This window comes from Chlorocebus sabaeus, chromosome 2 (genome assembly GCF_047675955.1).
Source record: "Chlorocebus sabaeus isolate Y175 chromosome 2, mChlSab1.0.hap1, whole genome shotgun sequence".
NCBI lineage: Eukaryota > Metazoa > Chordata > Mammalia > Primates > Cercopithecidae > Chlorocebus > Chlorocebus sabaeus.
Genome location: NC_132905.1, coordinates 35,912,422 through 35,927,384, shown reverse-complemented (window position 1 = coordinate 35,927,384; position 14,963 = coordinate 35,912,422). Strand labels below are relative to the sequence as shown.

The 14,963-nt window shown below is 49.6% G+C and overlaps 1 protein-coding gene across 1 annotated transcript in view; it reads left to right on the top strand.

Moving 5' to 3' along the window:
* ADRA1D (adrenoceptor alpha 1D) overlaps window positions 1-14,741 on the top strand; it is a 30,141-nt gene extending 15,400 nt beyond the window's left edge. The window contains exon 2 of the mRNA XM_008019764.3: window positions 12,268-14,741. Within this exon, the coding sequence (XP_008017955.3) occupies window positions 12,268-12,869 (602 nt within the window). The 3' untranslated portion in view covers window positions 12,870-14,741. The remainder of the gene's footprint in view (window positions 1-12,267) is intronic.
* Window positions 14,742-14,963: the final 222 nt, after the last annotated feature.

The window sequence follows — 14,963 nt, the reverse complement described above, 5'->3', positions numbered from 1 at the left end:
CCTCTATATCTCTGTGGCCAGGGGAATGGCTTACTATGGATAGAAAAGTCCCAGTGGAGGAGAGGGTAGGAAGATGGGGGAAGCTGAGGTGCAGCCTGATATTTCATGGTCGTCTACAAGTTATGGAGCAAGGCTGGCTGTGAATTCTGTCAATCTGCCAAGAACAAGTTCCTTCTGGTGAGGCCAAAAGAGTGCTATTAATCACACAGTCCGCCCCTTGACTTCAGCGCTCAGCAAGCCTTGGCCAGTCAGTTGCTCGACTCCAGCCATGTCCCTCCCTGCCTTAGCAGCATCTCACCAGCTCCTGCAGGCCTGGCCATTCCTGTTCCTTAGGAAAACGGATTGGCTTATGATAATCCGGGCTGTAAACAACCGCCTGCTTCAGTTTCCCCAACAATATGTGGGCCAGGTCGGCCCAGCCAACACGCCAGAGAGTGGCTTTTCTTGCTGACACAGGAGAGACTCCACTTCTTCTGACCAGAGGATGCCCAGTCCCCCAAACATTAGGTTAGACTCCTGACATGGGCACCCCAATACAGGGAATGGGGAAGGCAGGCTGGAGCAGCCCAGCCAGCTGGATGGTGACTCGCCACAAGGGAGAACAAGAACAAGAAACAGAGAGGAGCAGGCGGGAGTGCTATTTTTGGCCGTCTCCTCCCTGCGTCCTTACTGGGTCTCCTCAGAGGTGGGTTCATGCAGCCATGCTCACCCCCACCCCATTGCAAGCCTCCTGTTGAATGGGGAGAAATGAACACAAACGTGCACACTCAGGTCCCACCTTTCCCCAGCAGGGGGAAGAAGAGTGATGATGGCCATTAAGGGCTAATCCCTGGTCCCAAGGTTTTGGGGATCAAGCAAAAACACTGGAAGACGTGTCCATGCACTGACAAAGAATGTCTTGGGTTGGGTTCCCTAGAAGCAGAGTTTGAGATGGGGGTTCTTCTTGAAGGATTTTGTTTTTTTCTAACAGATCTCATGGTGCTGGGTGATCTTTTTTCTTTTCCAGACACGGTCTCAAAAAAAGGCAGGTACATGCAGCCACCTGCATGGTGGCTGCATGTACCCACCTCTGTTGCCCAGACTGGAGTGCAGTGGTGCAATCATAGCTCATTGCAGCCTCAACCTCCCATATTCAAGTGATCCTCCCACCTCAGTCTCCCAAGTAGCTGGGGTTACAGGTGTGCACCACCACACCTGGCTAATTTTTATATCTTTTTATAGAGATGGAGTTTTACCATGTTGCACAGGCTAGTCTGGAACTCTTGGGCTCAAGAGATTCACCTACTTCAGCCTCCCAAAGTGCTGGGATTTATGTGCGTGAGCCACCATATCCAGCCTGGATGATTTTTTAAAAAGTAAATATTTTATTTTATTTTTTAGAGTCAGGGTTTCCCTAAATTGCCCAGGCTGGGTTTGAACTCCTGGGCTTAAGCAGTCCTCTCGCCTCAGCCTCCCAAGTAGCTGGGACTACAGACATGCACCACTGTGCCCAGTTAGGAATTTTTTGAAAGAGGGATTTCAGGAGACACCTGTGAGGGAGGGCAGGAAGCCAGAAGGGAAGAGCTAAAGCCAGGATGTGGTTGAGGCAAAGCTTGGCCTTAGCCCAACCCCACAGGGATCCCTGGTGCAAGAAAGGCAGAACAGGACTGTGCTGAGGCAAGGGGCCCAGCCTTCTCTATCACCACACTGGCTGTCATTGGCTGCAGGCTGTCCCCTTGGGAAGCAGGTGTCATGGATCCAGTCGAAGCAGCTCCCACTGACTGAGGGCAGTTGTCCAGAGAAGGCACAATGGCCAGCCTCTGACAGCAAACACAGCACCTGGGGGGCCCTGGGCAGGGCACCAACAGTACCTGACTTCAAGCCTAAAAGAGACTTTGTGAGCAAAGACTTGAAGGAGGTGAAAGAGATAGCCAAGCAGCTCTCTGGGTTCCTCCCAGGAGTCTGGGGTCATTCTGATACTCTCTCCAGCCAGCAAGCCCCACCCCAACCCTTCTGAGCAGTCTGGATGGATGGACGTGGAGCTGAACCTGATGTGGCAGGCCCTGCAAGGCGCCCTTGAGGACATGCAGGCCAGCAAATGCCACATGGCCTGGTGTAAGCAGAATGAAGTGTGCTCTGAGCACACACGCTCCAGAAGCCGCTATCACCCCCTCAAACCCCAGCAGAGTAGGCAATCACAGGAACACCCTTGGAGAAGGTTCTAGGCTGAGCCGAGGCTGAGCTCCAAGGGAAATGCCCCCTATGGAGAGAGGAGGAGGACTAGCCTCCTCGATAGACCAGCCTTGTGAAAACCCAGAGGCTGCCGGGCGCGGTGGCTCATGCCTGTAATCCCAGCATTTTAGGAGGCCGAGGCGGGAGGATTACCTGAGGTCAGGAGTTCAAGACCAACCTGGCCAACATGGCAAAGCCCCATCTCTACTGAAAATACAAAAAATTAGCCGGGCGTGGTAATAGGCGCCTGTTTTCCCAGCTACTTGGGAGGCTGAGGCAGGAGAGTTGCTTGAACCTGGGAGGCGGAGGTTGCAGTGAGCCGGGATCACGCCACTACACTCCAGCCTGGGCAAGAGAGCAATACTCTGTAAAAAAAAAAAAAAAAAAAAAAAAAAAAAAAAAAAAAAACAGAAGGAAGGAAGGAAGGAGAATGGAAGAAGAAAGGAAGAAGAAAGGAAGAAAGAGAGAGAAAACCCAGAGGTGGGATGGGCTCACCGCTGGTGGGGCAGCTGCCAGGAAGAACAAAGGGAGTGGCTGTGCCTCCTGACCCCAGTGTCCCTGGAAGCCCAAGGGGAGTTCTGTTTCTATGTTTAAGTGACATCAGGAGAGGACCAGGAGCTTCAGGACTAGACCAACTCAGATACATGTCCTGACCCTAAGGGCTACTTGCTCTCTGGGTAACTAGAATCGTTCTGCAAAGCAGGATGCCATGAGGATTCATTGAGAGCTACATAAAAGGCCCAGCACGGTGCCTAGAAGGTACTAAACACTCAGAAAACATCAGCTCCCTTTTCCTTCCTCTGCACATTAGAGGCCACCTATTCAAGTGCCATTTACTTGTTCATTCAACAGATATTTCAGAGTCCCTGCTTCGTTTGAGTCAGGCACTTGTGCTAGAGGCTGGGATAAAAAGAAAAACATATTGGACAGTGCAAAAACATGCCTTTTAGAAAATTTCTCAGGCCAAACACAGTGTCTTACTCCTGGAATCCCAGCACTTTGGGAGGCCGAGGCAGGAGGATCACTTGAGGCCAGGGTTTCAAGACTAGCCTAGGAAACATAGCAAGACCCTGTCTTTACAAAAAAATAATAATAATAATAACAATTAGCCAGGTGCAGTGGCACGTGCCTGTAGTCCCAACTAATTGGAAGGCTGAGGCAAGAGGCTCACTTGAGCCCAGGAGTTCAGTGAGCCATGATTGCACCACTATACTCCAACCTGGGTGACAGCAAGACCCAGTCTCTAAAAACTTAAAAAAGAAAAAAGGAAGGAAGGAAGGAAGGAAGGAAGGAAGGAAGGAAGGAAGGAAGGAAGGAAGGAAGGAAGGAAGGAAGGAAGCAAAGAAAGAAGGGAAGGAGGGAGGGAGGGAGGGAGGGAGGTCCCATCCCTGCCTTCAAGAAACCAAGAGTCACATAGAGTAGATGGAGCAATAGCAAATTGTTTGAACCTGTAGTTGCATGGGAAAGGACAGCTGAGCCAGGCTGGGTGGGGAGACACCTGACCTGGGGCTGCAGGGACTGGGGGAGGAGGCTTCTGGGAGCAGCAAGTCCTGGCAGAAAGGCAGAAGAAGCCCAGCTGTGGGAGGATCTGCTTGGGGCTTAACGTGGCTGAATTTGGAGGAAGGCAGGACAAAGACAGCAGTGGCCCTAGAAACGTTGTGTTTCCTTGTGGGCAGCAACATGTTTCGATTGATTCCTCTGAGCCACTGGAAGCCACTGACAGTTTTCAGAAGGGAAAGGAGAGAAACCAGCTTTTAAGGAAAAGTCTCCCAGCAGCTGTGTGCAGAGTGGAAAGGATATGGGTTGAGGCCAGGGGCTGTGAAACCAGGCACTGTCAGGGGCTGCTGCTGCCACCTAAGCAAAATGAAATGACAGAGCAAGCCAAGGCTTAACGAACATGGTGAAGTGCGGGGGACCTGCTAAAAAGCACATCTACCGCACAGGACGTGGTGACCAGTTGAATGTGTAGAATACAGAGGAGGGATTCATTCAGCAAACTCAGCAAGTATTGTGCACCTGCTGTGTGCATGATATGCCTGTGAGGTCTTCTTGGCAATGGGAATGCAGCACCAAGCAAAACAGACCCCGGCCCCACCCCAGGGATGTTCATTGCAGGGAGAGAGACAATAGACATATGAATCGTGACTCAAATAGGACACGAGGTGACAAGTACCATGAGGCACAACAGAGCAAGCTGAGCCAGGCAGGGAGCACAGAGTTGGGGGATATTGCAATTATAAAGGTGAAGTCAGCATGATCTCATCACAAAGGTGAGGGTGTGAATCACATGGATATTAGAGGAAGAAAATTCTGGGGAAAAAGTGCAGAGGTCCAAGGTGGGTGTGCATCTGGCATGTCCAAAAAGCAACAGGGAAGGCAGTGTGGCTGGAACAGAGTAGGTAGGGGAAGGAGAGAAGACGAGAGATTTGGGGGCACATGTTGAGCTGTGTAAGTCATAGGCTCTTGCCAGGAGGAGGCAGATGAGCTATTGGAGGGTTCTGAGCAGAGGAGTGACATGACCAGTCTTTTAAATCTTTCTAACTGCCAGGTTGAGAAAGAATTCAGGGGGCAGGGGCACAAGCAGTGAGGGGGCTGCTGGATTCATCAAGGCAAGTGATGATGGTGTCTCAGACAGGGTGGGAGGGCACATTGAGGGTGGGTGGTTGAGTTCTAACCTCATCTGCTTCCTCTCTGCCCTCAGTCACTGCATTCTGTCCACACCAACCTTGTCATCATTCTACAGACATACCAGGGCCACCTCAGGGCCTTTGCATGTGCCATTTCCTCTGCTGGAATGTTCCTCCCCAGATCTCCACATACCTCATTCACTCACTTCATTCAGCTCTTTACTCAAACGTCACATTCTCATCAGGACTTTCCTGGCCACCTTATCCAGAATTTATACCACCACTCCCAGCCACATATCACAGGCATATTCACCTCCTATCTTCCTTCCCACTTCATTTTTTTCTCCTAGTATACCTTTACCTTTTGATACCTTTACATTTTCCTTGTTTATCCTGTTTATTTCCTGTCTTCCCCAATGAAATGTAAGCTTCATGAGGACAGGATAAGTGAGATCCACTAGACACCAAAATGGAAATGTCTAGGAGGCAGCTGGATCTATGAGTCTGGAATTAAGGAGAGAGGTCTGAGCTGTAAAGTCAATATTTAACACCGTGAGCCTGGATGACATTGACAGGAGAATGCAAAGACAGGAAACTGCAAGACTAAATGAAGCACTCCTACATTTTAGCAGTGAGGATGTGAGGAAGGAGCAGCAAGGAAACTGACAAGGAGTAGGAAAAACCAAGAGACTGTCATCCTGGAAGCCACAGATGAGATGAGTGGCACCCAGAAGGATGAGGGCAGTGTCCACAGGTTGAAGGCCTGGGAGGGGCAGAACATGTCGGGTAAAGCATCAGAGCAAAGAGTGAGGTCAGGTGGGGACGAGGAGACTGTAGGTGAGGGCTGGAGAGGTGGAGAGAACAAGGTGGTAGCCAGGGAGCCACCAGAGAGGCAGCAGCTATAACCAAGGCAGGCTTATGGGTGGCTTAAGGATCGAGGGCTCCACCATACAAGTAGGGACACTAACCTTGGGTGGGAGGAGATATCCCTTCCTTACCAAAGAAGATGAGAGGTGAGGAAGGCGGGGCGAGTGCCTAGTTTCTGTGGCCTCTGCTTTCCCTGTGAAACAGGAGGTAAGATTAACTGCTCTGGAGAAGAAGGGGCAGGCTGCAAGGCTTGGAGAGAGGGGTAAAGATTTGGTATAGGAAAGGCTACACTGTAGGTAACTCTATGTTTCCTCTCTATTTCACCTTTTAAGGCTAAGCTCCCCACACCATGCTTGGCACGTAGTAGGTACCTCATACATTCTTGGACTCTTCTCTTTGTATCACACCTTGCACCTCATCCGTTACCAACTCCTTTTGGCTGCCAAATCCCCCCAACTTTGCACCACCTCCTTAATGCCACCTTGATCAACACTCCCATCATTGTCTACCTGCAATGCAGTAAAGAGCCGTACAGGAAAAGGGAGAGAGCTGGCAGAGGACAGGAGCCTAGATCACTGGAAATATGGGACATAGAGCTGAGGTCGGAGACCCCAAGCATGTTCAGGGAGCGGTTAAAGTGCTCCAGAGTCAGGATCTGGCTGGATGAGTCTCCCTACATCCAGAAGGATGAGGAGGTGGGGTGGTGGAAAAGAGAACAGTTGAGGTGCTGGTGAGTAGGAGTCTCAGCTAAGCAGAGAAGGAGATGACAGGAGGAATCCAAGGAGTTGGCAGGAGGTCAAAGTACAGATAAGGAAGAGAGAGAGAAGGCAGGAAGTTGCACTCAGTGGCTAATGGGTTTTAAGTGAAGAAATGAAATGCTCAGGCTTGTATTTTAAAACGATCCCCAGCTGTGTATAGAGAGCAAGCTTCGGGGGCACAAGGCAGGAGCAGTAAGCCTGCTTAGAAAGGCACTGCAGGGGCCAGGAGCAGTGGCTCATGCCTGTAATCCCAGCACTTTGGGAGGCCGAGGCTGAGGCGGATCACCTGAGGTCAGGAGTTGGAGACCAGCCTGGCCAACATGGTGAAACCCCCATGTCAAAAAAAAAAAAAAAGGAAGGAAGGAAGGGAGGGAGGGAGGGAGGAAGGGAGGAAGGGAAGGAAGAAAAGAAGGAAAAGAAAGAGGCACTGCAGGTAGACAAGGATGGTAGCCTGGACTAAGGTAGTAACACGAAGGTGATACAAAGTAGAGGGGACTTAGGAGCCAACAGGAGTTGGTGATGGATGAGCTGCAAGATGCGATACACAGAAAAGAGTCCAAGAATGTATCAGGTACCTACTAGCTTACCTTTACAGGTGAAATAGACAGGAAATTGATCATTACCTAATAATGCTCTAGGCACTTAAAAGGGAGTGTGATGTTCTGCGGATGGGAGAGGAGTAAAATAGCTCGGCTGGGTCAGGAGCAGGTGGCGTAAGAGAGACTTCCAGAAGGAGGTGCCACTGGAGCTGGCACTACCAGATATAGAGGAAGGGCATTCCAGGATAATCATGTGCAAGAGCCCAGAGGCAAAACGGGGGAGCCCCTTGTGGCCAGAGTGCAGCATGACTCAGCATGGCCACTTGGCTGTTGCACATGAAGACAGAGGACTGCAGAGAGACACTGGAGCCACAAGAGAACAAGGCCCGTGAGCCACGTGCCCATGCTCAGGGGTCTTGGGGCAGTTCCCCATTTCACACTCATGGTATGCCACAGCGAAGGAAATGCCCAGTTGTCCTTCTGACTCCCAGAGATCCCTGCATGAGGCTGTGGGCCCATGAGAGAATGCTGAGAGGTGCAGCCAAGAGAGTGGGCAAGTGCAGGGAGGTGTAGGTGGTGGATTGGAGCACTGTGGGCAGAGGCGGGTGTGAAGTTCAGACCTGCCATCTGTGAGCAGAACAGGAGAAGTCTCTTGAGAGCCACTGCCTGTGGAATCCAGAGCCCAACACACAGATTGTTTGTATTTCCAGGCAACATGTCTACATGCAGTGGGCAGAGAGCACGTAAAACAAAGCTGTGGCAGATGCCACTGGTTCCACACCCATCTCCCCCAGAGCTTTAGTGCATGAGGGCCAAATTCTGTTGAAGCACCTGCCTGCATTTCTTTGCCCAGGGACTTCTCTGCACACTCATGTGGCAGACAGAAAGTGTGGAAAATTAACACCCAGAGGGAGCAGCCCAAACAATGACTGATGGGAATGGGCGTATAAATACCCCACCTCCCTTACCCTACTGGTGTGAGAACACTGAGGTTTGTCCTTTTCATAGCCACCCGGAGCTACCCCATTGCCCATAGTGATCAATAACTTGATAACACACATTTTATTGGCTTCCTTCTCTTCCCTGTCTCTTTTTCCCACTCCACTCAAGCTGTTTTATTTATCTCCCAAATTAACAACTTGTATTTCTATTCTTGTCAATCTGCTCTGGGAGAGCCCAAAGTAAGACAAAACCTCAACAGGATACAGTGGGAAAACCTTGGAGATTAAAGGCTGAGTTTGTATTACAGCTCCTTCTCATGTAAGGACTTCCCTGCTCACAGCAGACTTCAGGTTGATTGAGCATAAATTACCACATTAATGTTTACGTGACCTGGCCATACCACAGTATACCATGTTGCCCACCAGTCTGAATAAAAACCATGCAAATAACAATGCCCTTTGGCCAGCTTCAGGCTCACCACTGAAAAGCATAGTCCACTGATTTGTCATCCTGGGCTAAATATAAAAGAATTGTAGCCTGAGTCAGAAGGCTATTTTCAGCACTCTGTCTTACTTCGCAGCCATTGAGCAATGCTGTTCTTGAGGGCCACTTTCCTGGAGGCTGAGGTCAACACTAGTGGCCGCCACATTCCAGGGACGGCCCAACCCCTCTCCCAGGGAAAATAATCTCCTTCACACATCCTGACTGATGCACCAGTGGCCCCTAAACCCACTAGGTCTCAGCTGCTGTTTCTGGCCACTCTCCAGAGCTAGAAACTGGGTCCCTTCCCAGATCTGAGGTCTCTTCACTCAAAGCCACAGAAATGGGGGTAAGTAATAGATACTAATAGGCCAGACACAGTGGCTCACACCTGTAATCCCAGCACTTTGGAAGGCTGAGGCAGGCAGATCACTTGAGGTCAGTAGTTCAAGACCAGCCTGGCCAACATGGCAAAACACTACTACAAACACAAAAATTAGCTGGGTGTGATGGTGCACGCCTGTAGTCCCAGCTACTCAGGAGGCCGAGGCAGGGGGATCACTTTAGCCTAGGAGGAGAAGATTGTAATGAGCCAAGAGCGTGCCACCAAAGTGTAGCCTGGGCGATGGGAGAGAAACCCTGTCTCAAAAAAAAAAAAAAAGTAATAGATACCAATACTTTTTAAGAACCTGCTAAGTGCTGGGACCTAAAATATATGAATCTTCACAAAATTCCTTCTAGAAAAATAATATTAAAAGGAAAGCAAGACTTAGATGGGCCAGGCACGGTGACTCACACTTGTAATCCCAGCACTTTGGGAGGCTGAGGCAGGCGGATCACAAGGTCAGGAGTTGGAGACCAGCCTGACCAACATGGTGAAACCCCGCCTCTACTAAAAATACAAAAATTAGCTGGGCATGGTGGCATGTCCCAGTTACTCAGGAGGCTGAGGCAGGAGAATTGCTTGAACCTAGGAGGCGGAGATTGTAGTGAGCCGAGATCGCACCAGTGTCCTCCAGCCTGGGTGACAGAGCGAGACTCCATCTAAAAAAAAAAAAAAAAAAAAAAAAACTTAGATGGCCACATAACTTGCTCAGGGCCACATGACCAAGGTTTGAGAAGCCTGTGCCATGATGCTATGGGACCCTCCTCTTCCCCTGCGGTGGCTGTTAGCACCAGAAACTGTCCCTGTATAGTGGGAGGAGAAGTGATCAGTAAAGTTAATAATCCCCAGGTCGAAGAGAGGGGAATGATGCCTCTGCCTCCTCAGTAGGGATCCCTGCTCTTTTTTCTTTGAAGGCAAGAGGAAGAGAGAGAATGTCCCATAATTTGTCAAGGACTCCCCCAACCCCTGGCCTGCATGGTCTCACAGGCACCTGCAGCCTCTATCCAGGAGGGAACACCCCTGGCCCCCTGCTCTCTTGCCCCTACTGCTGCTGAGGGTAAGTGAGGGTGAAAGAGTGGCCTCTGCTGCCTGGATCGTACCTTTGCATTTGGTCATGTGCCTTTCTGGAAAAATGACCTTTTCTGGGTCCATGATAGGGATGTCAGGGGAGATGTTTGTGGAAAGGAGGGTCTTCCTGGCACAACTCAGATCCTAGTGTCCCTGCCCCATCCTGCCTGGCACTCTCCTTTTTCAAAGCCATCCCAGGAGCCTTTCCTGACCACTTCCACTGGAACAGCCCCATTGCCCTGCATTTCAACAGCCCATGAGCAGTGTGTTTATGGAGGCTTAATTCCGGGCTCTATCTCTCACCTGCTTAAAAATATTCACGGCTTGTAAGCATCCACAAAATGAAAGCTGAACTTCACAGCATGTAAGCCCCTTCACTGTTTGTCCCAAATGAGATTTTCTGAGTTTCTCCTGTAGGATATTCCCAGGACCCAAACTTGGTATTTTCTTGCCCACCTGTCCCTTCCACCTGTAATACCCTCTGTGATGCCTCATCCTGGCTGACTCTTGTACATCCTCTAAAACCCCTAAGCTGTCTCTGAGCCTGTGGCTGCCACCCTACATGCACACGCAGCGGCAACGGGGAGCTACAATGGGGGTTATGTCCTGTTAAACCTGTCATAAATTGAAAATATCATAGGTCAAAATGCATTTCATACATACAACTTACCGAACATCATAGCTTACCCTAGTCTATCTTAAACACACTCAGAACACTTATATTCACCTACAGTTGGGCAAAATCATCTAGCACAAAACCTATTTTATAATAAAGTGTTGCGTATCTCATGTAATTTATTAACTACTATATTGAAAGTGAAAAACAGGATGGTTGTTTGGGTACTTGAAGTATGGTTTCTACTGAATGCATATCACTTTTGCACCATTGTAAAGTCAAAAAATTAAGTCAAACCATCAAAAGTCAGGGACTGTCTACACTGAGCACCACCATCATCACCCCACCTGCATCTCAAAGATATTGATTCACATACTAGCTAGGAAATAAGGGCCATGTGTAATGCCTCCTCGTGTGTGTGAACCCAGCACAGCACCTGGCAGGGAGCAAACCTTGGCCAACATTTAATTCGAAGGTTCTTACCCCTTTTTGTTGCAGACTACTTAGGCACCTGGGGAAGCATATGGGTCCCTTCTCAGAGTCACGCTTTCAAAAGCATAAAACAAAATACAAAAGATTACAAATGAAACTGATGTTATTGGAAAAGCCATCAAAATATTTTTACAGGAAATGCGTGACTTGGTAATGAATATGCTTCTGCATTAAGGTATTACATAACAAGATCTAGTTCAATTGTTCTAGGATCATTTGTTGAAAAGACAAATGAAAAGACTACCCTTTCTCTATTGAATTATCTTTGTACCTTTATCACAAATAAATTGACTCTGTGGGTCTAAAAAAAAAAAAAAAAAAACAAGATCTGTGGTGCATTCTAATGACTGTCACTTCCCAAAAGTGAGCATAGAGAATATTTCAAAACATCTGCAACAACTGAAAGTGATAGAAAAATATCTGTGGGGACTGCTAATATTCGTTTGAATCATATTATCAATTAAAGAAAAAAAGCTTTTAAAAATTAACATTAGTTTTATTTAGAAGTATTATTGAGGACTATAGACTAAGCCCTGTAGCCCAGCCCTTCAGAGAGGTTATATCAGACTGCTCCAGCTCAGTATTTTAATCTACTGTTTATATATAGGTGGCAGGGGTTCCATATGTACAAAATTATATTGAACTTGTTCAGAAGTTCTATTAAAGCAGAATTATATTGAGTTTGGGGTGTAAGAGTATATCTGTTCATAGCAGCATAATTACTAACCTAGTCAGACGTTATCTTCTGTGTAGGAAGAGGCAAGAACTAGGGTCATTTATCATTTCAGGAATATAGTGACTCAGACAAGAGATGTGGCAGGGAGGCAGGGGCATATGTTCTATCCTATTTTATCTTCAACGCATCTTTCCAGAGAGCCGTACTTTGTCACAGAGTCGGGGACTTTGTGAAATTATGCTGGCACGCAGAAATGAGCAAACATGGCTATGTTTGTTACTTTGTCTCATAATACGAAACTGCCAATATTGAACCGGTTTTGAGCTACAAAAACAGCAATTGCACTTGGTTTTGTCTAACTCTACTCAGGTTTGTTGCCTACATTCATTGAAGGTAATCTTCAATATCAGGTAGAGGTGAGTGAAAACAATTATTATTTTTTGTCTATCCAAGTTCATGGACCTCCTGATTTACAGCACGGATCCCTTGAGAACTCCTAGTCAATGACTCAGCCAAGGCTACTGAAGGATCTCCCCTTTGCGCCCAGAGCCGCCTGGCCTCCCCCTCCCCAAGCAGCTAACCAGTATCGGTCTCTGCTCCCTACAGGCTCCTTGTTCCCGCAGCTGAAGCCATCGGAGGGCGTCTTCAAAGTCATCTTCTGGCTCGGCTACTTCAACAGCTGCGTGAACCCGCTCATCTACCCCTGTTCCAGCCGCGAGTTCAAGCGCGCCTTCCTCCGTCTCCTGCGCTGCCAGTGCCGTCGTCGCCGGCGCCGCCGCCCTCTCTGGCGTGTCTACGGCCACCACTGGCGGGCCTCCACCAGCGGCCTGCGCCAGGATTGCAACCGGAGCTCTGGCGACGCGCCTCCCGGAGCGCCGCTGGCCCTCACCGCGCTCCCCGACCCCGACCCCCCAGGCACGCCGGAGATGCAGGCTCCGGTGGCCAGTCGTCGAAAGCCACCCAGCGCCTTCCGCGAGTGGAGGCTGCTGGGGCCTCTCCGGAGACCCACCACCCAGCTGCGCGCCAAAGTCTCCAGCCTGTCGCACAAGATTTGCGCCGGGGGCGCGCAGCGCGCAGAGGCAGCGTGCTCCCAGCGCTTGGAGGTGGAGGCCGTGTCCCTAGGCGTTCCCCACGAGGTGGCCGAGGGCGCCGCCTGCCAGGCCTACGAATTGGCCGACTACAGTAACCTGCGGGAGACTGATATTTAAGGACCCCAGAGCTAGGCCGCGGAGTGTGCTGGGCTTGGGGGTAAGGGGGCCTAGAAAGGGAGGCTGGCGTTGTTCTAAGAGACCCCGTGCAAATCGGAGACCCGGAAACTGATGAGGGCAGCTGCTCTGTGGCATCCCTGAGGAACTGGGTGGAGCTTGAGGCTGGAGCCCTTGAAAGGTGAAAAGTAATGGGGCCCCCTGCTGGACTCAGGTGCCCAGAACTCTTTTCTTAGAAGGGAGGGGCTGCGGGCTCCGTGGGCCATTTGCTCCCAATCCCTATTTGAGAAACACTGCCCCATCCTCCATGCCCTGAACCCTGAGTAGACAGCCCCAAGCATGCCCAGGAAGGCCTGCCCCTCCTCTTCTGGAGAATGGGCACAGAAGCTTTGGTCGGCTAACCCAGTGCCTCCCTTAGGGAAAAAGTCAGTGGGACCAGGGCTCCTCAATGGACAAATTTCTCCTTCTTACTGCCGACTGGAGGAACCCAGTGGACCTACCACCACCACACAAGCTTTGGTGGCAGATTGTATGGCCGTCATACAAGCCTGTTGTATTTATCCATGGGCCCACTCTCCGCCACCCAGGCTCCTCCGTGCACACCCCATCACCTGGCCCTAGCCCTTATTACTTCCCCTCAAGGGCCTTACTGTTTACACTCTGTACATAGCTCATCGTGCCTGTGCCCATCACTTCTTGCTGGGATTCCGAGCCACCAATTGGAGAGCTTTATTTGTCATTTTGAGACATATTTATTGGTAAGAGTACTTCTATTTTGTCCAAACTGTGCAAACTGTCCCTCTTAGCTCATAACCCATTAAAAAAAAAAAAAAAACTACTTTTTCCCCTAAAGTCTGTCAAGAACTAAAGACCCGCAACAGAGTAGATTGGGTCTACATTCGCCTTTCTAGTTTCAACTTAACTGACTCCTTAACTGATGGCTGCTGGCTGTTGGGAGTTTTAGCATGACCAAAGGACCTTGGGGAGGGGGTTGTTAGGTTTTAAAACTCACATGATCAGTCTTGTGAACCAAATAGTAATCCTAAGCACAGATTGTCCCTTTGTCAGTCTCCCCAGATGCTTATGTGATGCTCTGAGGGCCTCAGTGAGGAAGGCGGCCATCAGGTAAATGGGTGAAACATAACTTTACATGAAAAGATATACAAGCCCAAGTAGATAGCTGTACATGGCTAGCAAAAGAACCCATACCTAGGAACCATGCTTGTTAGCTTTGAGTAAAATGTCATATTCCTACTTGTCACATTCCCATGAGATTGCAGGCATTTCAGTCTTCAGCTGGATAGTATCAACCACATACATCCAACCAGCATGGAGGTGATGGCTGTGGCCCACTGGACCCTTGGGAGGACAGTGGGTTAGACAATACACTGGGCTGTCTGGGGTGCTCTGAACTGGATGACCCAGCTGCTGCGGCCACATAGACCAATATTTTGAGCCCAAAGTTTCCATTCTTTACCAGGCAGATAGTCTATCTGAAAGGTCACCCACAATTTCAGGCATCTCACCCAAGTTTTACAGAGTTAAAAAGGCAGCCAGTATTACGGCCTGGAAGCAGACATTTCACACCGTGAGTCTACAGCAGGTTCTGGGCTTTCAGACCTGGCCTCCCTGGAGGCACAGGAAGGGAAGTTTATGGCTGGGAGCATGTTGGGTGCTGACAGAATGTTGCATACTCCAAAGAGGGCTCTACTTGGCAGCATATTGGCTGCCCCAAAGCTAGGGACACCAGGAGACAGCCCTCACTGTCTTCTGGCAGAGGTAGGGGCCATCTGTCAAATCAGTGGTCAGTAAGGGGGCAGACCGCAGTGTCAAAGAATTGAACACTGGCCTCTGGGATAGGGAAGAGCAAGACCTCTTTCAACAGCAGCCTTGGGTTTGCAGAGGGTCTCCAAGCAGAGTGAAAGTTGGTCATGTTACCAGAAAGGGGTCCCTATCGAGACCCCAAGAGAAGGTTCTTGGGTCTTGCACAAGAAAGAATTCAGGGCGAGTCCATAGAGTAAAGTGAAGGCAAGTTTGTTAAGAAAGTAAAGGAATAGGCTGAGCACGGTGGCTTATACCTGTAATCCCAGCACTTTG